Source organism: Aulonocara stuartgranti, assembly GCF_965226115.1.
Source record: "Aulonocara stuartgranti genome assembly, chromosome: 22".
Taxonomy (NCBI): Eukaryota; Metazoa; Chordata; class Actinopteri; order Cichliformes; family Cichlidae; genus Aulonocara; species Aulonocara stuartgranti.
The window spans coordinates 2,492,387-2,517,295 of record NC_138957.1 but is presented as its reverse complement, the minus strand read 5'-3'; the positions used below and the strand labels follow the sequence as shown (position 1 = coordinate 2,517,295).

Sequence of the window (24,909 nt, the reverse complement as noted above, 5' to 3'; positions counted from 1 at the left end):
CTTATTCCCCTGGCTACTTAATGAGTGCGAATGAGCTCTTGCAGTAATAAAACAGGGAACAATAGATCCCTAAGCCCAGCCTGCTCCTGCTGCTGTATGCCGGGTAATGTAGCGCCTCCCTTTCTCTCGGCTCTTTCTCTGCCTGTCTCATTCTCTCTTACACACACAAGCAGTTTATGCACACATTTACACACACATCCTGTCCACCCGCCCTGCTCACTCATCTCTCATGCTGTTTTACAAAGACCTGAGAGAAGTTCTAGGTAGCTGAATCAAGAATGTGGAGATGTGTTTGTTGGTGAAATAAACAAGTAAGCAGCAGCAGTTTTCCTATTAAAGCATTATTGTATTTTAACTTTTTATTACAATAAAAATGACCATGGATGGATGGATGTGTCAAAAGAAGGGTATGTAAATGGTAAATGGTAAATGGTAAATGGCCTGTATTTGTATAGCGCTGTTACTAGTCCTGCCTAGGGACCCCAAAGCGCTTTACACACCCAGTCATCCACCCATTCACACACTGGTGGAGGCAGCTAGGGTTGTAGCCACAGCTGCCCTGGGGCAGACTGACAGGTATGTAGATAATATTGTTATATACACCAGTCAGCCAAAATATTCAAACCACCTGTCCAGTTTTGGTCAAATTCCCCACTAACTGGCAAACCAGCTCATAACTCTTGAAGCATTGCAGATTTCCAGGTGGGCTTGTCCTGGCACATCTAGTGGATTGGGATCTGGGAAAATCTGAATGGCAATTCCAGTGCTGTGGTGCAGGATAGGGATATATAAGCTCCAGGATGGCTGATCATCAGAGTACTTTTTATGACTTCTATTCAGCTTTGATAACTGACATGCAGCTTCTGCAGTGATATGGATTTTGTTTGCACAGGTGCCTTGCTCTGTTTGGAGGATCAACGTTTCCATGGTATGTGTTGGACGTTCTTCACCAGAAACCAAAAGTATCAAGACTGTGGTCATTTCAGACTGAAACTCGAGGTGTAATATCGACTGATGGTTAGTATTTAATCTGCTTCTTTTGTTGAGTTGATACTAAAAACTAAAAAGACTGAGGAACAATCTGTAATTTCATCCCTGATTTTCTACTTTTTGATTAAATAAAGCAAATATTAATAATGAACATCTTGCACCAGCTTATTTTACAGGTAAATAGGTGTTGAAAGAAAGGTTAAGGACTGTTAAGATTCAAGAATTGAGAAAGGGTACAAGAGGTGATCGAAAAATAACCACACTGGTCCGGCCGGGTGAAGTCAAACGAAGATTTTAATTCACATGTGGGAAGATCACTGAACACAGCAATTGATCTTCAACTTACTAAAGCACAAACAATTATTTTATAACATCAGGGTTTGTTTACTGACGCCCCTTCATGCGTCACAGATACATTTTATACATAGATCAGATCAACATCATCATGACTTTTCACCTAGAAAATCATCTTCTATTTTCATGGCTAGCCCTTCCTGTCTACCTTTCAGTTCTTGTCTTGTTCCTCTTTCTTGCCGAGACACCAAGAAACGGTTCCTCTTTTACCAAGACAATTTTACAGTTACAGCCAAACATAACTAACCTCTCCTCTAAATAAATCTAATTTAAAGTGTGTGTGTGTGTGTGTGTGTTGACCTCACATGCTCTTTGTGTCACCTCTTCACCTACTGTCTGTGTCTCGTCCTCAAATGCTCTTTCTCAATTCACCTGTTGCACTTCTGACCTTTTACCAGACCAGAAGCTCACTGAGACTATGTGTATGTCTTCTACTAAATAAATGTTTTAACCAAGAACCTCTACTAAAACCTTAATACAAGAATATGAACATATAAAAGATAATAAAATAAACTGATATAAGTGTTTTGTAAGCATGTATTGCAATTCCTTCTATGTTCTAGTTTTCCCTCAGCATGTATCACCTGAACAGTCACGTCAGTGAGGCTTACGACCTTTAAAGAACCTGAACATCAACTCAAATAAGCACAGATATGCAATATGTATAAAATAGTTATAACTGCACCTGAAATACAAAGTTAACATCATCATAAACATCTTAAGGCCATCTTAAAGCTATCTGTTACATTGTTAAAGCAATGATCATACTGCAGATTATATTATGCTGGTAAAATACTTTTTGTTTATCCCCACAATTCCCCCTTACGACCTCTGGCACACCAGAGGTCGATACACAGGTTGTTGTTCACTCCTCAGTCCACTCGGCTACCTCCAGATCCATCATCGGCATCATGGACATAGGGGCCACCGCCCCAGGGTCCACTGCCTTTACAATCACTTTCTCTACCAACCTTCGGGCACAAGGAATGAGACAACAACCACAAGTCACCAAAATACCCACCAATACAGATAGAGACAACATAATTGACAGAACAAGCCCCTTCCACTTTCCCTTTTTTACTCTTTTTATTTGAACCACCCCTTTTCAAACTCTCAATTTGTTACCACTCCTTTCTGTAGGCGCGGCGATCTCCTCCTAGGCTGCTCTTCTTTCTTCGGCCTTCCAGGTGGACTACTGGTCGGCCCGTTACACAGGTGAAGAGGTTTATTCTGCCTCTGTTCCTTGACACCTGCGTTCCTTGAAGACGAATTTTCCTCCACCAAGCTCTCGTGTGCGGGTGCACACTGCGACCAATGGTACCAGGTGTCGCCTTTCCCTTTCAGCTGGACTGCTGTAGCCGTCCGGGCGGTCACCTCATACGGACCAGTCCAGCGGGGCTCCTTCCACTTTCGCTTAATGACCTTCAGCCACACTGCCTTTGCGTCCGGGACCTCTCCGTTCCCCGTGGGTCTCTCACAAGTGACCTGTTTTGTAAAGCTGGACACAAGAGCTTTCAACTCATTAAAATATTCTGCATGAGACCTGTTGCTTGTCCTGGGCTGCTCCACCGGGACCACTGTCCAGGGTGCTGGAAACTGTCTCCCAGTCAGCAGCTCATAAGGGGTGAAACCTGTGGATTGGTTAACAGAACATCTTATGGTCATCAAAGCAATGGGCAGGGCTGCGACCCAATTTAGCCCTGTCTGCGCACAAATTTTAGCCAACTTGTTTTTCAAATTTAGGTTCATCCTCTCTACCTTTCCTTGAGATTGAGGATGATAGACCGTCCCGAACTTATGTTGCACTCCCAACATCCTCTCTACCTCTTGCAAATCTTTATTCTTGAAGTGAGTACCATTGTCTGATCTAATTCTCTTGGGAAACCCATGCCTTGGAATGTAATGATTGATTAAGCACTTAATCACACTTTTCGCATCTTCACATTTGGTCGCCCATGCTTCGGGCCATCCAGTCAGAACATCCACACACACCAACAAATACCTCACCCCACCTGGGCCTGTATCAATCATATCGGTATAATCAATCACGACCTCTTCTCCTGGCCTTTCTGGCATGAGAAACTTACCAGCTTCAGGTTTTACTGCTGGCTTTGGGTTGTGTGCCCCACAAATTAGGCACGTTCTGGCCTTTTCCAGTATCATCCTTCTCAAATCAGGATGCCACCATCGGCACAAATTTCTCTCCATCTGTTTCACTCCCACGTGACCAAGCCCGTGAGCCTCATTCACCTTCTGTTCCGCCATTTTGACCGTTAAAGCGGGACGCCCATCTGGCCCCCTCCACAAACCGCCATCTTGCCAGGCTCCTTTGTTTTCCCACACCCCCTTTTCCTCTGGGGATGTCTCCTCCTGAGCCTGTCTAACTTCTTCCATGCTGTTAGTGCTAACCTCCTCTTCTGGGGTTACCTGCACCAGTTGTCTCTGTCCTTTGTAGCCCGCTGCTTCCTTTGCGGCTTCATCAGCTTTCTGATTTCCTCTTGCCACCATACTGTCTGCTTGTGAGTGGCCTTTGCATTTTATAATACTTACCTCGTCTGGGTCCTCCAGGGCCTTTTCCAGTTCCTCCATTTCCTTTTTGTGACAGATGGGTGCATTAGTGGCCGTTCTGAACCCGGCTCTCTTCCACTGAACCAGTTCCACATGAGCTGCTCCAAACGCATATGCTGAGTCAGTGTAGATGTTCACTCTCATGTTTTTAGCCAACCTCAGGGCTCGAGTTAGGGCTATCACTTCAGCTCTCTGGGCCGACTGTTGTCCCTCGATTTTTCCTGCTTCTTTCACCTGAAACTCAGTTCCTACTCTACAGACTACTGCATAGCCGGCTTTCAATCCTTCTTCATCTCTGTGGCAGCATCCATCTGTGAACCAATCCTCAGCTCCGTATATGGGCTCTGCCTTCAGGTCTTCCCTGATTTTTCCTTCAACCTGGGCTTTCTTAATACAGTCATGTGGTTCTCCTGACCCCATTAGGTCTGCCATATTTATTCCTTCATGTGTGAATATCAAATTTGGCGCCTCTAAAATTTTGCTCAACCTTTGTTGCGTCAGTGGAGTCATTGTGAATACCTGTGAGTTCACATAGGCCACTACACTGTGTGTGGTGAGCACTTTCAGTGGGTGTTCCCTCACTATATGTGCTGTTTTCTGAATTATCTTTGCTACTCCTGCTGCGTGTTGTGTGCATGTGGGATGCCTTGCTTCTGTTGAATTTAATCTTATGCTGACATACATAAGTACATCCCTACCTCCCCCTTTTTTCTGAAACAACACACCATTCACAACTCCCTTTGTTTCTGAAACATCAAGATAAAATGCCTCATCATAGTTAGGTGTGGCCAGATCTGTGGCTCTTGACAAATCCTGTTTTAGTGAAATGAACGCTGTCTCTGTGTCCGGCGTCCAAGGCAATTCAGCCTTCAGATTTCGAACACCAACTTTCTTGATCATGTCCCTTAAAGGGGCCGTTTTACCCGCATAGTTCGGAATGAACTGCCTGCTGTAACCTGTCAAGCCAAGAAAGGAAAGCAACTCCTTCACAGTTCTTGGTTTTGGATGTGTCAGAATTTGGTCTCTGTGTGTGTTCATTAGCCCCACTGATCTGTGTGCGATCACCCGGCCCAGGAATGTTACCTCTGGCCGGACCAACTGCAGTTTTTCTTTGCTCACTTTGAAGCCACACTCCGCCAATCTGTTCAACACCACGAGCGATGCTGCCGTACAGGCCGCTGCTGACGGGGCTGCAATAAGAAGATCATCAACATACTGTATTAATTTACAGCCCCCTGGCAGTTGACATGGGGACAATGCCTCTTTCAACACCTGATTAAAAATTCCTGGTGAGAGTGCAAAGCCTTGTGGTAGGCGTGTGTACCTAAATTTGCGGCCTCTGTATGTGAATGAGAAAATGTCCCTGAGTGACTCGTGCAGTGGGAGACAAAAGAATGCATTCGCTAGGTCAATACATGTGAACCACTCTTGGTCTTCAGTTTTGTGCTTCTATTATGGTCTGTTAAATGGTATGTCAGACTTCAGCTGGAACAGGACAGGCGAACAGTTAGCTAGACCTACATCTGTGGGCCCTGCGGACCACAAAGTACCAGGCAATTTTGAGAGCTCAGCTACTGCATCAGGATGATCCATTCTTTCCCTGCCATGTATTCTGGAGATTTCTTTATGTTCTAAGATCACTGCATCGTTGGACAAACAAGTTATGCGATATATTTTACATTTTGGTGCATACCAGACATTTGGAATTTGGGTGCTTTGCCAGCATGCGTTGTCCAGCGCCCGCTTGACCATTGGTCCCAGATCTCTTGGCCCATGACCCTCGTGGACCGCCAATGTAATGTGAGGGGCTGAATCCTCTCCCACATTGTACCAAGGCAGTTGTTCATCAGTAAATTTCACAGCCGCGGCCACACCTTCTGGTCCAACATAAATGTTATGTGTTTGCACATTCCACGTCTGTCCCTCAAGATCAGACTGGAACTGTTCCCGATAGATATCGTTATCTTCCCTATCATAAAAGAGTGTAACGTGGAAAGGATCTCGCGGAGGGGAGTAGACGGCCAGGCTCATCATCCAGGGTTTCCACAGCTGATAATGTCTCAGAATGCCTTCTTCCACTAGCCTCCCCCTTTAGATTTCGGCAGTGGGTTGTTCAGAGTTCTGGACTAGATATTGAGTCTTTGAAGGTGATCCCAGTTTCACAAGCAGGTCCCTGCCCATGAGATTTTCCAGGCACCTGTGAGGACACCACATATTGGTGCTTCAAAGTCTGTTTTCCCAGCTGTGTCAATGCTGGATCTGTCAATGGCAGTGTCATTGGAATCCCGGAAAAGCCTACCACATTAACTGTGTGACAGGAGAGTGTTGCACTGTCTGGTGTGTCTTTCAATGTTGAGTATGTTGCTCCAGTATCCACCAGGAAGGGCAATTCAGTGCCTTCCACGGTCATCGACAGCATGGGTTCTGCCGTTCCCACACTGTTCGGTTTCTCCGGGCTCCGTCAGTATTGCTCCCCCTCCCAGCCCCAGTCGACTACTGGGTACTGGGGGGCTGGTGCTGCATTCGGGTTTGGAGCTTGATGTGCTCCCCTGTAAGCAGCTCTTTGTCTTGGGCCTCCTCGTGCCTGGGATTGATAGCCTCGCCCCTGATAGTTCTGCGGCGGTTCAGGGCAATCTCGGGCCCAGTGTCCTTCTGCTCCACATCTCAGACACGCAGTCCAAGACACTCTGCCAGGATTCCCTGGATTCCGAGCCCTTTGTCCTCCCCTCACGGATCCACCACGCCCTCTCTGCGGTCCACCGGTCCCCCAATTCCCTACGGGTTGACGCTGCCTTGGTGCATTGGCGGGCCAACGGTCATCAGGGTAGAGACCCGGATCCTGATCTGGCCAGTCAGGCACAGGATCGGGCTGAGACCTTGCCACCATTATAGTCTTATTTAGTTCTTTTTCTTCGCATTATATTTTTCACGAGCCTCACCCAGCTGCAGCCTAAGCAGCTGCGCCTGTACTTCATCTAACTCTTTCTTTTGTTTGTTCGTCAAATCCTGTTCCCGCTGAAGTCTGTGGGTCACATGTCTATCCCACTGCACCGAGTCTGCAACGGCAAAATCTGGGTTCTTTTCCAAGTCAACTGCAACCTGGTTGGGCAGCCCTGCCAGCACTGCCGAACGAAACCACGCTCTACTTTCACCCTCCTTCCCCGGATGTATTCCTGTTCCTAACAACCATTGTTCCTTTGCTTTAGCTAAACACTCTCTGGGTGTGTTTTTGGGATCCCAAATAATTTTTGGAATGGCTCCAGAGTTAGGAGTTGGGTACTTCTCCCGGACTGCATCTGCTAAGTCATTCTGCACCTCATGGTATTGTAGGTCATTTGCATATCTGGTTGTTTGAGCTATCTGCTCTACATCTGCTAACCCACCACCCAGCATACAACGTCCGGCCAAAGCGCGAAAATCGCCCAGCGCTAATTCTTCTCCTTCCCAATGTTCTCCCTTGGTTATTGGTGGAAGTTGTTTAACCAATGCTTCCAAATCTCTCACCTTATAGGCGCGATAAACTGGTTCGTTCTTTGGACCTGCTATTAGAGGCAGACTTAAACCAGGGTCAGGAGCTCCTTGTTCAAAACTCACTTTTCTACTCTTTGAGCTCTTAAATATGGGCCGTCTCTGTGCTTGGTCTCTCTTCACACTTCTTTTCCTCAAAATTAGGCTTGTACTTGGTTGGGGCTCAGGTCCTCCATCTTCGTCCTCCTCATCGTCCTCTTCTTCTGATGACGTCGCACGGTCTTCATTCTCCTCTTCTGGCCCTCCCTGCATTACTCTCTGCTTTATAACCTCCAATACCGTTAATGCCTCTATGGACGCACGTAGGGCCTCATGCATTTGTCCGTACACTTCTCCTTCAGTTTTTAACACCAAGCTCAGAGGTATTTTATCACCCAGCCCTTTCTGTTGGGATGTAATAAGTTTACTTACCTCAACCTCCATCGCTTGGCACTCTTTCTCTGCTGCTTTTAATGCTCCAGGTGAAGCCAAACGAATAGCTTTCTTAAGCTGTTCAAGCTGATCCTTCAGAGGTTTGCATCCCCTTTTCCCACTAGGTGTCGCACCCAAGCTGTCAGCCATTCTCTGAAACACAGACTTACCTCTTCCAATGGCGTTGGTCGACTCCACCTTCTTGGTCTAGGTCACCCAGACACGCTTAACTTTCGGTTTCAGTCTTCGTCTCGCTGTTCTCGCAACCACTGGCTCCTCTTCCCCTGCTCGGTGATACACAAAGTTTAACCCAGCACTTTAGACGCTGTCCTCGCGTTCTCAAGCGTTGACACTCAATCAAAATTATTCGCCCTCAAAGTGTTAATATATGACACCAGCAACCCTTATGCGCAACGCGCTCACCTCTGTATACTTACCTCTCCAATAGTTCCTCGGATTAGTGTTTTTTCATTTATTTTAAACCCATTAACGGCGCTGCGCGTCCCTTATATACTTTACAGCAACACACCCCCAAGGGTCCCTCAACTTGTCCCGTACTAATAAGTCTAAAACCAAGAAATCACCTTTATGACATTATGTCAAAGCTTTCTCCATGTTGCACAGCCTGCCACAGGTTTAACAAAAAAATCGCTGCCCGAGAAGGCTCCCACATATCAAGGTGGTCGTTTTCACAAACTTCCAGCAGACCCTCAAATAAACAAAAACAACGACCCAGGCAGGCTTCCAGTTCAGCCTCCTCAATTTCTATGCACACTGAAAACTCATGGGGAGATTCTTCTGTCTCCCCGTGTCCTACACAATTCACCTCCAAATGATCCCCTACAATTGAAATTTCAGTGTGGAATGACGCAGAGATTAACATTTCCTTATTTATTCACTATATGTAACCTGAATTTTCTCTCTCTTATCAAATAACAAAGGTTATCTTTACAATTTGTTATTGAACTACTAATTAAGTTGCTTTTTATGGTGTCAGTGATAAACTGCCCCTAAAAAGTCCACTTTATTGCGTGCTCATTGAGTTACTCCTATCAAAACTATTTAACAAGTTCAATTTACACATACTCATTAATTTGTCACGCTTATTAGTGGCTCATGGTTGCTTAAAGCCTATGTCTGACTTGACCACAGAGTTAGAGCATCATTCAATCCTCCCAGGATGACCACTCCACTTACTCTGCATCCAGTCAGCTCATGAATTAACAACACTTGCAGACTGTAACCCTTTTATTTTTTGTTTATGCCTTCAAATCCACCTTAAATCTTCTTTACCTAAACGTTGGTTTTAAACACAAACAATTCTTATATTCTATTTTGAAACGCTGTCACCATTCATATATTTACAATGTTATTATTTACTAAGCCAGCATTTTAATCGCAGACATTTATCCACATTTGCAAACAATAGTTATAGAGCTGAATGACACACAAAACCGAAAGCATAGTCCTCTCATGCGCTCTGCATCAGCTGCCTCATTTGCATGCACACACACTCTTCATCTAAGAATAGCAGCAGGCAGTCAGTGCATTGCTGACTCGACCCACAGAGATCTTTTTTTATTACAGAGACGTCTTATATTTACAACTGCACAGATTTTAAACCTTTTAACACCTATCGAATTTCGACAAATTTAACATAACAGTTTAACCGATAAACTCCCTGAGTTTTTTGCGATCAATTAACCAGTATCTGTCCAACAGTTTCTGGCCTCATCTCTAAACTCCCTAACTCAATTTAAAAGTGTCCAACACCCAAGGTCCAACCTTTGCTGCCCAAAAAAGCGCAGATACCGTTCCAAACGGTAAGGAGATTCTAACTCCTAGTTATTCTGGAGTGCCCCAAGCTCCACAGTGACCAACTGACTATCCCTCTTCGAGGACAATGCATAAGCGTCCTTTGCATTGGCAAGCGTTACCTCTGAGCACTGCGCTTCCTACCAGTCCAACTGGCGTTCTTGAGTAATTTATAATACTTTGGAACAACAGTAAAACACCCAACCAAGTGTAAGACTGAAGCAGGTCCAACCTTATAACCAAAAAATAACCAAATTCCCTAACCTACTAAACGGTCCAACCGCATTCAATCATTACCAGCAGTCCAACTGCTTTAAATCCTCAGATTCTTATCAAAATCAAAACAGACATGCACCAGTAACTTCAGTGAGTAGACTTAAATTTTATCATGTCCAATTTGGCACACTTTGGAAATAATTCAACAGGTAGTGCCTTACCTTTTGGATAAGCCGGCTTATGCCCACTCACTTCAACCACTGGAATTCATGTCTGCCCGTCTGACCACCTCGGACCACCGCTCACACCTCCACTTTTTTCCCTTACTCAACCACCGGACGAAGCCCCCAAATGTTAAGATTCAAGAATTGAGAAAGGGTACAAGAGGTGATCGAAAAATAACCACACTGGTCCGGCCGGGTGAAGTCAAACGAAGATTTTAATTCACATGTGGGAAGATCACTGAACACAGCAATTGATCTTCAACTTACTAAAGCACAAACAATTATTTTATAACATCAGGGTTTGTTTACTGACGCCCCTTCATGCGTCACAGATACATTTTATACATAGATCAGATCAACATCATCATGACTTTTCACCTAGAAAATCATCTTCTATTTTCATGGCTAGCCCTTCCTGTCTACCTTTCAGTTCTTGTCTTGTTCCTCTTTCTTGCCGAGACACCAAGAAACGGTTCCTCTTTTACCAAGACAATTTTACAGTTACAGCCAAACATAACTAACCTCTCCTCTAAATAAATCTAATTTAAAGTGTGTGTGTGTGTGTGTGTGTTGACCTCACATGCTCTTTGTGTCACCTCTTCACCTACTGTCTGTGTCTCGTCCTCAAATGCTCTTTCTCAATTCACCTGTTGCACTTCTGACCTTTTACCAGACCAGAAGCTCACTGAGACTATGTGTATGTCTTCTACTAAATAAATGTTTTAACCAAGAACCTCTACTAAAACCTTAATACAAGAATATGAACATATAAAAGATAATAAAATAAACTGATATAAGTGTTTTGTAAGCATGTATTGCAATTCCTTCTATGTTCTAGTTTTCCCTCAGCATGTATCACCTGAACAGTCACGTCAGTGAGGCTTACAACCTTTAAAGAACCTGAACATCAACTCAAATAAGCACAGATATGCAATATGTATAAAATAGTTATAACTGCACCTGAAATACAAAGTTAACATCATCATAAACATCTTAAGGCCATCTTAAAGCTATCTGTTACATTGTTAAAGCAATGATCATACTGCAGATTATATTATGCTGGTAAAATACTTTTTGTTTATCCCCACAGGACACATACGCACATTTTAAAAAACTAAAGTAAAGGAAAAAAGGGCCCACCCTGCTGTAGGCCCATCACCAACAGAACTTTAGAGATTGGGGACAGTGTTCGCAGGAGCCAAGCACACACCAAGGAGGACCGATCATATTTGCTTAATCCAGCATGAAAAATAAATGGCATGTTAAAAGGATTCCACATGCTTCTTTTGTAACATATATGCATAAGTATATGAATTAAAAATTTCACAGCAATCATTATATGTGCAATCTGGACTATAATGTGTTTTTATGCAAATTAGAGATGGCTGAGCAGGAAACGTCCTAAGAAATGTCTGATTTAGCTGAAAAGACTCTGCTGTGAGCTGCTGTACGCACAACGACACAACTACAAAGAATGTTTCAGCATTGTTTGTTTCCAGGACTGAAGAAGTAATTTGTACAGATGATTGATTAGCTGCCTTCTATGATCATTTAAGTTAAGAAGCTCAGCAAACTGTTTCTAGTTTTCACAATACCTGCTTAATAACAGTTTACAAGCTCATATTGATGAAAAACAGCACTTTGTTTTTCTGTTGTAAAAATCTGATCTGAGCCTGGAGTTTACTGAATTTGCATAAATAAGGGAGGTGAAGGACAGTTCCTTGAACAATTAGCATTTTCCTTTTGGGAATTCCCAAAACAACATTAACAATGTTAATTTGGGACTTAACATTCCCAAAAGGGAATGTTAATTTTTGCCTGTTTCATTAGCATTCCCACATGTCTGATCCAACAGTTATATACAAAGATGCTACAGGAAGATTATTCAGAAATATTGAGTGCCCAACTGGACCTGTGGTGCTGACAGGTTTCTCCTACCAAGGAGAAAGCAGATGCTATGAAGCACACCACAGTATAAATTTCCTTTAATTTAGATTTACCGTTGTATAGATCGATTTTTTGTCTTAGAAGTGGATCAACACTTTCTTCCACCAACTCAACAAACCTCCTCCAGGCTGAACCATAAGTGGGTCTTCAAGCCTAATGTCATAAAAGAGGCTAAGTGGCTTACTTCAACACCATAGTTCCATCATTTGATGTAGCAGAAAGTCCAGGAGTCCCGGCTGTCTGTGTCGACAGCAGAGACACAGAAAAAAGGGGGAAGGGAAGGGGACTCCAACCTAAGCCAAAGGATATCCCCTACAAATTGGCATTCCCGGTTCTTTTGCTTGCCAACACACAGTCACATAATAACAAAACAGATGAGCTTCAATTGCACATTATTTAGCGCAATTTGAAGCACTGTGTCATCAGAACAGCCCATATTCTGCCGACTTCAGAGCAGATAGTAGTAATCAGTTTGGTAACTGCAGCTAGGTTAGCTATGAACAAGCTACGTCACTTAGGTACCTAGTATATATCAGCTGATCGTGACAGCATTGTTATAACAACAAGAGAGTTTAATCATGCAAACCTGTTTCATGCAAAAAGTTTTCTGACAAAAGAAAAGAACATTTTTGATCAGAAACGAGTAAAGTAAGGGATTACTATTGCAAAAAAGGTAATTAGATTACTGTTACTTTCCCGTAAGTACGCTGCGTTACTGCGTTACTAAACCGTGATTTCGTTTGCGAGAGTGTCTCATGACAGTGACATAAGCTAGTGCGACGTTCGTGGTATCAGCTGTGTGCAAGGCAAGGCAAGGCAAGCCAAGTTTATTTGTATAGCACAATTCAACAACAAGGTGATTCAAAGTGCTTTACAGAGACATTAGAAACAAGAACAAATAAAAAGCATGATTTAAAATTGATTAAAACAAGCAAATAAACTAACTAACTAATTAACAAACAAACAAACAAACAACAGTATATAAAATCAAAACAGATAAAATCAAAACAGATAAAATCAGTAGTTAAATGTAAGTTTTGAAATTTAAGCTTAAAGTGTGGATTTGGTGCTTTATTCAAATGCAGCTGAGAACAGGTGAGTCTTCAACCTGGATTTAAATAAACTGAGTGTTTCAGCTGATCTGAGGCTTTCTGGGAGTTTGTTCCAGATATAAGGAGCATAAAAGCTGAATGCAGCTTCTCCATGTCTGGTTCTGACTCTGGGAACTGATAAAAGACCGGATCCAGATGACCTGAGGGATCTGGATGGTTCATACTGGGTCAGGAGGTCATTGATGTATTTTGGTCCTAAACCATTCAGAGCTTTATAGGCCAGCATCAGAACTTTAAAGTCTATCCTCTGACGGACAGGCAGCCAGTGTAAAGACCTCAGAGCTGGACTGATGTGGTCCACTTTTTTGGTCTTAGTGAGGACTCGAGCAGCAGAGTTCTGAATGAGCTGTAGTTGTCTGACTGATTTTTTAGGTAGACCTGTAAAGATGCTGTTACAGTAATCAAGCCTACTAAAGATGAATGCATGGACTAGTTTTTCCAGGTCCTGTTGAGACATCAGATCTTTTATCCTTGATATATTCTTGAGGTGATAGTAAGCTGACTTTGTTATTGTCTTAATGTGTTTTTCTAAGTTTAGGTCTGCATCCATCACTACACCCAAATTTCTCGCCTGGTTGGTGGTTTTTAGGTGTATAGATTGAAGTTCTCTGGTGACCTGTAATCGTTTTTCTTTGGCGCCAAAGACTATTACCTCAGTTTTGTTTTTGTTTAGCTGGAGAAAATTGTGGCACAACCAGTCATTGATTTCCTCAATGCATTTACCAAGAGCCTGTACAGGGCCTCGGTCTCCTGGTGACATTGTGATATATATTTGTGTGTCATCTGCATAGCTGTGATAGTTTATTTTGTTGTTGTTTATAATCTGTGCCAGTGGGAGCATGTAGATGTTAAACAGAAGGGGTCCCAAGATGGAACCTTGGGGAACTCCACATGTGATACTTGTCTGCTCAGATGTGAAGTTACCTATTGATACAAAGTATTTCCTGTTTTCTACGTATGTTTTGAACCAGTTTAGTACAGTTCCTGAAAGACCTGTCCAGTTCTCCAGTCGTTTGAGTAATATGTTGTGGTCAACTGTATCAAATGCTGCACTGAGATCCAGTAAAACTAGAACTGACATTTTTCCACTGTCTGTATTCAGACATATGTCATTAAACACTTTGGTCAGAGTGGTTTCAGTGCTGTGGTTCTGTCTAAAACCTGACTGGAAGGCATCGTAGCAGTTATTCTGTTTTAAGAAGTAACTGAGCTGTTGAGAAACTGCTTTTTCAATGATCTTACTTAAAAACGGGAGATTTGAGATCGGCCTGTAGTTGTTCATTTGTGTCTTGTCAAGATTGTCCTTTTTCAGTATAGGTTTGATTACAGCAGTTTTTAGTGGTTCTGGAAACACACCTGATAATAAAGAAAAGTTGACGATCTGTAACAGGTCTGACTCTAAAGTCTTTGAGACCTTTTTGAAAAAACTTGTTGGCAGGACATCTAAACAGCAGGAGGAGGAGTTCAGTTGACCTAAGATGTCCTCCAGGTCTTTGCTGTTAATAGGTTGAAACTGTTTCATGGTGTTTAAACAGTTTTTTGGTGGACACAGTACATATCCTGGATCTGCTGTTGATGTACCAATTGCTTGTCTAATTTTTTGGATTTTTTCAGTGAAGAATTTGGCAAAGTCATTGCAGGCCATGGTTGAATGAAGTTCAGCTGCCACTGACACAGGAGGGTTTGTTAGCCTGTCAACTGTAGAAAATAAGACCCGAGCATTATGGCTGTTTTTAGTGATGATGTCAGAGAAGTAGGACCTCCTTGCATTCCTCAGTTGTAAATTATAATTGTGAAGTTTCTCTTTATAAATGTCATAATGAACCTGGAGGTTTGTTTTTCTCCATCTGCGCTCAGCTTTCCTACACTCTCTTTTTTCATTTTTCACCAGTGTGGAGTTTCTCCATGGAGACTTTTTCCTTCCAGAGATAACCTTCACCTTAATGGGAGCAATAGTGTCCATTACATTTAACATGTTAGCATTGAAGCTATTGACGAGCTCATTGACTGACCCTCTGGGCAGGTCAGGTGTTAATGGGAAGACCTGGTTAAAAATTGCACTAATGTGTTCAGTTATACACCGTTTTGTGATCACTGTTGTTGATATATTTGTGTGGGCTGAGATTTTACTTTCAAAGAAAACACAGTAATGATCAGACAGGCCCACATCAGACACAGTAACCTTTGAAATGCTCAGGCCTTTGGAGATCAGTAGGTCAAGAGTGTGTCCTCTATTATGTGTGGCCTCTGTTACATGCTGAGTCAGCCCAAAGTTGCCCAGAGTGTTACTCAGGTCTTTAGTGCAGATCAACAATGGTTCATATATCGAGTGCAGGAGAGAGTATGAGCGTGCAGCGTTTAAAGCGTGGAAGTACTGACCTTACTTTCAGTTTGATTCCATAAAAAGTGACAAAAACATTAGCGTCCACTGTTCACTGCGTGGGAAGAAAACTTCTTTTTACATTGGGAATGTGAAGTTCACAGAGAAACTCCCGGATTCTTCCACTGACATGACGGCTACGACACACCTGCACCAGGGCAAACCTCCACCTGCCCCACTCCTGCTATACAGGTGAAAATAGAGCAACAGGACCGCTGAGTCTTTAATTTGATTTATTTTCTGCTGTGTTTTACTTGCATCTATTTGAAAGAGCGAGTGTAAACACAAAAAACTATTTTATTTTATGTGCTGGAATGTGCAGAAAATAGGTTTAAATGTTAAACTAATTTCTTCCAGTCAGAGAATGTTGCATATAATTTAATTTTTTGCTTTATCACCTATTCAGGTTGTAAATTATGTTTTTAAAAGGTAACTAAGTAACGAACTACTTTTGAAAATAAGTAATCAGTAAAGTAACAGGATTACTTTTTGGGGGAAGTAATCGGTAATTAGTTACTGATGACTTTTTTCAAGTAACTTGACCAACACTGATTATTACACATAATGAGGCTGAGTGGAGGCAATCTTTATCTATGGACATCTGTGGTTTGAGTTCTCTGCATGTGTGAGTTCGATGGGTTGTTACCAGCATCTGGTGAGAATGTCATGTCAATAGTGCCTGTAGGAATATATTTCATTAGAAAATTGGTGACTTATTCACACCTATTTTACCCGCTGAATGTTGAGGCATCTGAGAATCAGGAGATTTCAGGACTTCTGCTAAACTGGTTTAGTAGAAATGTCATATTCTGAATTGTCTTTCTTCTTTTTCTCTGTTAAGGAGGTTATCTACTTGCACACAGTCGATGCTAAGTGTATAAAATATAACTTTACTAGCACAAGTAAGGTTATATTTTTTTCTCACCATGGTTCTTTCAAAACATATTTTCCTTTCCAAATTGTTCTTCTCCAAGAAAACTGGACTGGTGAGAAAACACTCTGTGCAAGAAGACCCAAAGTTGGCTTCATCTGCTGGGCAGGCTGAGGTCTTTGGGGGTGTGCAGGGCATTACTGAGGACCTTTTATGACACTTTAATAGCTTAAGCAAATTTTATATGTGGTTGTCTGCTGGAGAGGTGGCACCACGGAGACTGACACAAAATAATTTAATAGACTGGTGCAAAGAGCCAGCTCTGTCCTGGCCAGTCCACTAGTTTCCACAGAGGAGGTGGGTGAGAAGAGGATGTTAGACAAGCTACGGTACATCATGGACAACACCTCTGAACCAATGCATGAGACTGTGGAGGCCCTGAGCAGCTCCTTCAGCCAAGGGCGTAGATTTGGCATGGACAGCAGGGACGTGTCCCCACCAATAATTTGATCTCTTCGAGTAAAGAAAAACAAACCCGATAGAAAGAAATAACAATCTGTCAACGTCTCAACGACTCCAGAAAGAGTTAAATTACGTTCTCTACTAGAGTCCTACGTCATGTGACAAATATGGCCAATGTGATTGGCTGAGCCTTTCAGGGAGCTCTGTTTAGGACGGCAGCAAGAAGAAGAACCTGGATATAAGAAAGTGTTTTTCAATGAAACCTGTAAGTCACTTAAAGTCAAGTTCACTCATGAAATGTGTCCGTCACAATAATGTTACAGGCTATGCCAGGCTTTGATCCACATCAGTCTAAAACCATGAATAACGTGTTTTGAAAACTAACTGCACAACAGGCAGCACTATTAGTTCTCTCAGTCTCAGAGCAGCATTTCTAATTTTGATTGAAACTGTCAGAGAAAACAGCAGCCTCGAGCGAGCCAGGATATTAGTTTACACAGGCTGTACCATGTCCACCAGGAGAAACTGGACAGTATAGATGTAAAACCAATATGCCAGCAGTTTATCTCAGTTAACGAGAGGAGCAGGCCTGTGTTTGGCTGCTTCACATAGTGGACATTGAGTTGTTGTGTGGGGCATGTAGTCCATATCTGTTGCTGTAACAGTAGCTCATGTTGAGAATAAAAAATCCCAGCTCACTGATCTGATCGGGGCAACAGTGCCTAAAATGTTGCATCATTTTGCTGAGAGATGTTTTACTCTGTGGTCATCTTAGATGAGTAGTTTTATGGACAGAAACCAGCAGGTCACTCAGTGTTCCCTTAGTGCTAATGTGTCAGAGATGCTGGTGTAACTGAAGTAATGTTAAGTCCTTAAAGTCATATTCTTTTATTGTCACGACTCTATTTTTATTTTTGTATGATACCTGATTTATATGGAATATGGCTGAAGTAAACTAAAGTCTAAAATACTTTTAGACTTTAGTCATTTAATAGTAATTTAACATTATATAATTCACATATAAAACTATGAATTGTAATTTTAAATGGTTTAAAAGCATGTAGAATAGCACATGTAGGCAAGTATATTTCTCCCTTTTTTTTATCAAGAAGCAAAAACAAAAAGGAAAAGGGTTCAGTGGTTGAATCATCCGTCCCCACCAACGCCAAAACCAAATCTACACCCTTACCTTCAGCAGTAGATTGTTACAGCTACAGTGTAAGATGAAGCATTATCATAGACACGTGTCTTCATCCCAGCAGCAGTCAAGCTGTACAATGCACACATACCTGCTAAAATATGCATGGATATATTACCACTCCTAATGCACTTTTATGTAAATATGTTTTCTCAGGAAACCTTGGCAGGCATTCATGTGGATGTTACTTTGAAACATCCCACTTCCCTTTACATTCTTGGAAACCAGGTGTTTATACACCTCTCCGCATGTAATTATTTGTTATTATTAATCTCTGGCTCTCTTCAGAGCGTGTCTTTTGTCCTGTCCTTATCCACTCACCCCTAAGAGGTCACGGCAGATGGCCCCGCCCCTCCCTCAGCCTGGTTCTGCAGGAGGTTTCTTTCTGTTAAAAGGGAGTTTTTCCTTCCCACTGTTGCCAAAGTGCTTGTTCATAGGGGGTCATATGATTGTTAAGGTTTTCTCTGTTGTTTTGTATTACTGTAGGGTCTTTAGCTTACAATATGAAGCTGGCTTGAGGCAGCTGTTGATTTTATTTGGCGCTATATCAATAAAAACAAATTCAAATGAAATAAGGCCAATTTAAGTATACTGCAAAAAGTACGGTGGCCCTGAGAGGTGGACCGGTTTGTCTATTACACGCTTTGCTGTGATATCGGGTTTCACACAACGTTCTGACGGCCTGTGACCATCAGGCACCAAAAGGCATATCACAACTACTGCAACTAATGCACAACACCTAAATTTCATTGTTTCAAAGGCTTAGCCTGTGATCTATGTGCAATTACTGAACGTATCACAGTATGCCATGTAATAGCCCCCTGCCCCACAGAAGCAAATGTTATTACAGTCTCCATTAGCAAAGCATCATCATAACTCAGCTGCTGCTGTAACATGAGGCTCAAATGACAGCAGAGTAGTTTCTACTTACGCTAACATCTTAACACACTCTCTCTTTTCTTCCTCCCTTTATCTTAGCAGGATAGTTCTTCTTGTTGTTCTTGCTAAGAATCCTGGCAAGAATAAAAGACACAAACAAAATCTTAAGTTTCTTGTGGTGCTGAAAAAACAATATAAACACCTAATGAATAACTACGCCACATAAGGAACAAGCATTTACCAAAGTATACAAAATCAATGACACCAACAGATATGGCCAAAGTTCAGAGAAGCAATGACAGAAGACAAACAATGATTTATTGCAGCATTAATCTAAGTTTACTGTTATATTTTTTATGTTCAATTTACATTTTGATCAACATTTTATCATTTTTGATGGAAACACATTCCAAAATTATATTTCACATAAGAAAATTAAAGAGAAAAGAACAAAACAAATGGAGAATACCAACAGCGATTGGTAAACAAACTAAATAATGCACTTGGTGTTGATGCTTTCACGCACTAACCCATCTAAAGCGTGCAGTACTAAATGCTTCTTATTGTGCTTTCTATTCTAATCAATGTACTTTATACAACATGCCTCATTCACACAAGTGCTTTTTTCTATGCTTTGTCTTACTTCACACTTTCGTGAATGAGTAAAGTCTTGATTAAATTATAACAATAAAATGCAACAGTGCTGTAAATAAGGCAAGACTTTAAAGCATTTAAATTGTAGTTAATTATTTAAAATTTTAAAATATTTTTTGAGTTCATTTAATAAAAACAATATTGTACTGACAGCTATACTTGATCAACGTGTAATTTTGTTTTCCAAAGAAATGGTTATTCTCATAAATCTGTTAATCCATTAAAATTACATGAGAGTGTGTTCTGGTTTGTGGAAACCTCCATCTTGAACACAGTGACGGTTTCAGCTAAAGAGCTCTCAGTGTTTGTGTCTGCAGCTTCAAACTCAAGATATGAAGAACTGTACCTGTGTTTGATCACCTAAGAAGTGGTCCCCTTCACCGAAAAGGGAAAACAGAGGATAGAGACAATGTGGCATCTGGATAATATGTCCTCCTCCTCACCTCACCTCAAGCTAACATACAAGAACAGAGTTAAACTTGCTTATTTATTCCAGATATTGTTATAATCACTTATTATTAGCAGATTAGATATACCACCCTCCCGTCTCTGGACAGCTGTCAACAATTTTAGGCTTCGGTGTCCTAAAAATGACACTTTCGCTCTGATAAACAATTTTACTACATTCTCACATTGTACAGCTGACTGGAACAATGTTATATCCAAGAAAGTTTGAAAAACTCCCCTCAATATTGCTGTCATTGGACAGAAGTGAGTTTCACTGACTCATATCAGACTCATTTCACAAACTTTTCAAGTATCCTCCAGAGTCAGTAAACATGTACACGTTTGATAGCTGCAGTAAACAGTGGACTGACAGACACACACAAACTCTAACTGTCTTGTCTTCTTGTATGTCTTTGATAATGTTTTCTTATCCCTCATTAGCAGCCCCATGAAAGCTACTACACATGCATAACAGCTCTCCACATGCAAGTCATACTTTCTTCTTAAACCATAGGTTATATCCTGTATATAACACATGAAACATAATTGCTTTCTTGTTATGATGCCTCCAACAAGCTTGGAATGTACATGTATTTGTTCACAGGCAAAAAAACAACAATTCTGACGGTCATAGCAAAATTAAAAGTAAAACTCTCCTCCTACAGGAAATCATCTCTTAGAGGTAATAACTTTACCCAAACCTTCTCAGCTTGTTATAATAATAGACTAATTCAGGCAACTATTTTAAATAATATTTTTACAGTTGTCAGTCTATATGCTCCTAATAATAATGACCCAGCTTTGTGTCATACATTTTCTCTCAAATATCTGATCTTATTGGAAACTTCAACAGCTTTTGACACTGTATTGAACACCTTAATAGATCGCTCCAGTCATTCAGCAAATATTAGGCATTCACAATCTGCCAAAATAATAACAGGAATATATTTGGAGGATGTTGGTCTCAGTCTGAGTATACTCTTTTCTTTCCAATACAATGATTTTCTTGAAAAGATTTTGTTTTTTCTTACAGATAATTCTGTTTTTGAAAACAGTTTTAGAATACATCCTAAGTGAGCACACCCCCCTCACTGCTGATTCATTTTTAATCATCTTCCACAATTTAATATCTCCCTGTTAATGGATTTATCAGGAAAGAGTGAACAAACTTCATGCAAACAAATGATTCTCCTGATACATTTCTGGCTTTACTTTGGGAAACAGTGGGAAGTAAAACAGTCATGTGGTCAAAAGTGAATCCATTCATTAAAAAAATGTAAATTTATAAATAAAGGTAAAAATGTCCCTTTTAAAGTATTGTAATGCAAAAGAGCCTGAAACAACTAAGAGTTATTAACTTTGTTCAGAAGGATGTAATAATACCGCCTCCACAAACTAGCTAATTTCAATCCACAATGTACTTGATGGGGCTGAAACATAATCCATGTGTTTGATTAGTCATGCCTGCAGCTGCTGGAAGGGGGCGCTGCAGCCACGATGCCTCCTTTGGAATGAAGCTGAAGGAGAAGCATAGCGTCCCAGCGTCTTCACTGATTTATCCCCTTTACAGGTACAGAATGATATCGACCCAGAACAACAGCATCTGATTTTGATATGGAAAACAAATTACATTCAAAGATGCAAAATGTGGGGTGACTTTAGCTCAGGAAGTAGCGTTTGTTATCAGTTGCTTTGGAAGGGTGGTGGTTGGGTCCCTAGCTGCTCCAGTCTGCACACTTTATATCCTTGGGCAAGATACTAACCCCCAGTTGTTCTCTGTTGGGTTTGTTAAGAGGAGAGATTCCCCGAACATAACCGTGAGCCACTGCTAATTTTACTGTTAATGTTTTCATGGTGGTTGAACCAGGGGGTTAAAGGGGGATATGGTAGGTGGGGGGGGACCCTCACAGGTGTAGTGGTGCAGCATGGGGGGAAGGATCACTCAGGCATGAGTCTCATCATTTGTTTAGTGAGCTCCAACAGATTTTTGTTGTTCACTGCTCTTTGCGTATTTAGCCAGCTGAATTATGGTTATGAGAACAATCAGGCTGTAAGCATTTTTATTCTTTTTGCTCTGTACTGTTTCCAGCACATTTCCAGTATGTGGTGAGTGGGGGTGGGTTACAAGGCTGTGGGGGGAGGTGTGGGAGTTGGACTGCAGGGCCAAGCCAAGCACATCCAATTTAAATATGCAAATGTTATCACAGGGAGTGGTAACAAGAAACATGGTACCAATGAGGGAGAACAGAGAACAACACAGGACTTAATATAATTAAATGTTTGCTACTGTCGGGCTGCCTGATCAAGAATCACTTATCTCATTTTGAAGTTATAGAAAACATGGTTAACATTTCTCCTTAAACACCTCCAGGGGAAAATATAAACAGTATGTTTTTTATTATATACAACCTAATCCTGACTTCACAAGTGAGCAGGCTGAAGACCCTAAACCTGTTTGTTCACAAGAATGAGATGGTTTAAGAGATTTATATGGCACAGCTTTGTCGATTTCCTGAAGCCAGGAGTCTCTATCAAATAATTTAGGTCAGAAACCTTGCAGACCTCTAGAAAGGGACCACTGTATTTCACCTGAAAGGTGAGGTAGCAAAGGCCAAAAGTGCAAGGACACAGTCCCCAAGACTGAACTGGCATTCCACATCCTGCCTGTCATAGATTTTATTCATCTTTTCCAGTGAGCTCTCCAACCTCTCTTTAGCTATTTTACCTGCCATATGCTGCCATCCAAGCGACGTCTTTTTCAGGGACGTCTCTGCTTATTTCAGCAGGACAATGCAAAGCCACATTCTGCATGTGTTACAACAGCGTGGCGTCGTAGTAAAAGAAGAGTGCGTGTGCTATAGTGGCCTGCCCGCAGTCCAGACCTGTCTTCCATTGACAATGTGTGATGCATTATGCAGCACAAAGTACAACAACGGAGACCCCGGGCTGTTGAGCAGCTGTTGTACATCAAGCAAGAATTGGAAAGAATTCCCCCTACACGGCTTCAAGTGTCCTCAGTTCCCAAACACTTATTAATATTAATACATAATACATTTACATACGCCTTTCAAAAACCCAAGGTCACCTTCTAAAAGAACAAAAATTAATGAAAGGAGCAATAGTCATAAATCCATAAAATAAGTTAAAATTGCAAAACAGAACTTAAATAAAATCAGCATGAGGAGGAAAAATCGGCGAGGAGCAGAGCGACTGAAGGCTCTGTTCCCCATAGTGATGAGACGTGCGGACAGAACAGTAAGATGAATAGCAGATATTCTGTCCCTCCTGTTATTTCTAAGGTATGTTTTTTATAATTTTGTTATATGGCGGGTCATAATCATTCGTTCTGTAATTAACTGTTGCAACATGTCAGAAAATATGTTTATTCCTGATCTTGTCTGGGCAGAACCTGCTCAAAGAGGGACAAGAAAACAGGATTGACTGGCCACTAGGGCTAGTCACAAAGACCTTCCCCAGTCAAGATGGCAGAGTAAGGAAGATCAAAGTCAAGATCATCCGCAGTGGCAAATGTAGAGTGTACCTGAGACCCATCAGTGAAGTCGTCTTGTTGGTACCTAAGAGCTAAGTCTGAAAGACTCTTAATATCCTTTGTAATAGTGGGATTCAGCTTTAGTTGGTGTGACGTCCTGCAGACGTCAGGCGGGGAGTATTCTGTCCCTCCTGTTATTTCTAAGGTATGTTTTTTATAAGTTTGTTATATGGCGGGTCATAATCATTCGTTCTGTAATTAACTGTTGCAACATGTCAGAAAATATGTTTATTCCTGATCTTGTCTGGGCAAAGCCTGCCATCTAGTGGGTTGACAGGGTAGCACCATGTTAGAGCGCAAGCAGTGGTTTTCTCCCAGCGCTCGACAGGGAAGGTCCATTTGGCTGTGTCTCTGTAAATTCCTGCATCTGACGCCCTTGAAAAGGCATAATCTGTAAGTGTGGCAAAACGGTTTATTGTTCCCACTTATTAGTACCTTGTTCAGCAAAGTAATGAGCTTCTTGTGTGTTTAGCGAGTTTGTTACATTACTAGCACAAGCTAGCTGTTAGCCCTTTGTTTAGCCTGCTAACATGAAGCATACCAGCATGTGGTGTTAGCTGTATTTCTTACCATCTCTGTATCTCTTGATTGTGTAGTGACTGTTTACATAAGTCAACAATAGTTAATGTAATCTTTGTGTATTTGTATGGAGAGTGAATACACTGTATTCTGTTTCTGTTATTACAGTTTTACAAAAAAAAAAGGAAAATAAGGATCAGTAAAGCTCTGAAGAATGCCACACGGTCTCCTGAGTGTTTACTGAAGCCATTTAATGTTTAGCTCACTGCATAAGCTGGATAGAGACGTTCAGCTGAGGGCAGAAGAGCAGATGAGGATCTGAGAGGGCAGGAAACAGTGGTGATATGGAGCAGGTCACACAAATAGGAAGGCGCAGATTTATGGATACACGTGTACGTGAGAAGTAAGGGAGGCCAAATAAGAGGGAGTTGCAGTAATCAATACGGGACGTAATAAGACTATGGACGAGGATGGCAGCAGCATGGGGAGTAAGGACGGGACGAAGTCGGTTAATGTTACGTAAATGGAAGAATGCATACCAGGTTATGTAATTAATGTGAGACTGGAATGAGAGAGTACTGTCAAATATGACACCCAAACTCTTAACCTGAGGGGAGGGAAGGGTAGGAGAATTTCTAATGTTAATGGAAAAACTGTGTTAAGATAGAGGCCGTGCCAACAAGTTCTGTTTTATTACTGTTGAGTTTAAGAATTAGAGGAGAACCAGGACCTAATCTCAATAAGACAGTTTGAGAGGGAGGTAGGTGGGAGGGATGAACTGGGT

The 24,909-nt window shown here is 41.7% G+C and overlaps 1 protein-coding gene across 1 annotated transcript; it reads right to left on the bottom strand.

Annotated features, from left to right (window-relative positions):
* Positions 1–1,266: 1,266 nt before the first annotated feature.
* On the bottom strand, positions 1,267–6,341 carry LOC309698602 (protein NYNRIN-like). Its single transcript, XM_082521152.1, has 2 exons — positions 3,169–6,341; positions 1,267–3,102 (listed from the first exon to the last, which is right to left on the bottom strand). The coding sequence occupies exons 1-2, from the start codon at positions 4,948–4,950 to the stop codon at positions 2,458–2,460; spliced, it is 2,427 nt and encodes an 808-aa protein (XP_082377278.1). The 5' UTR covers positions 4,951–6,341; the 3' UTR covers positions 1,267–2,457.
* Between the last annotated feature and the right edge of the window lie 18,568 nt (positions 6,342–24,909).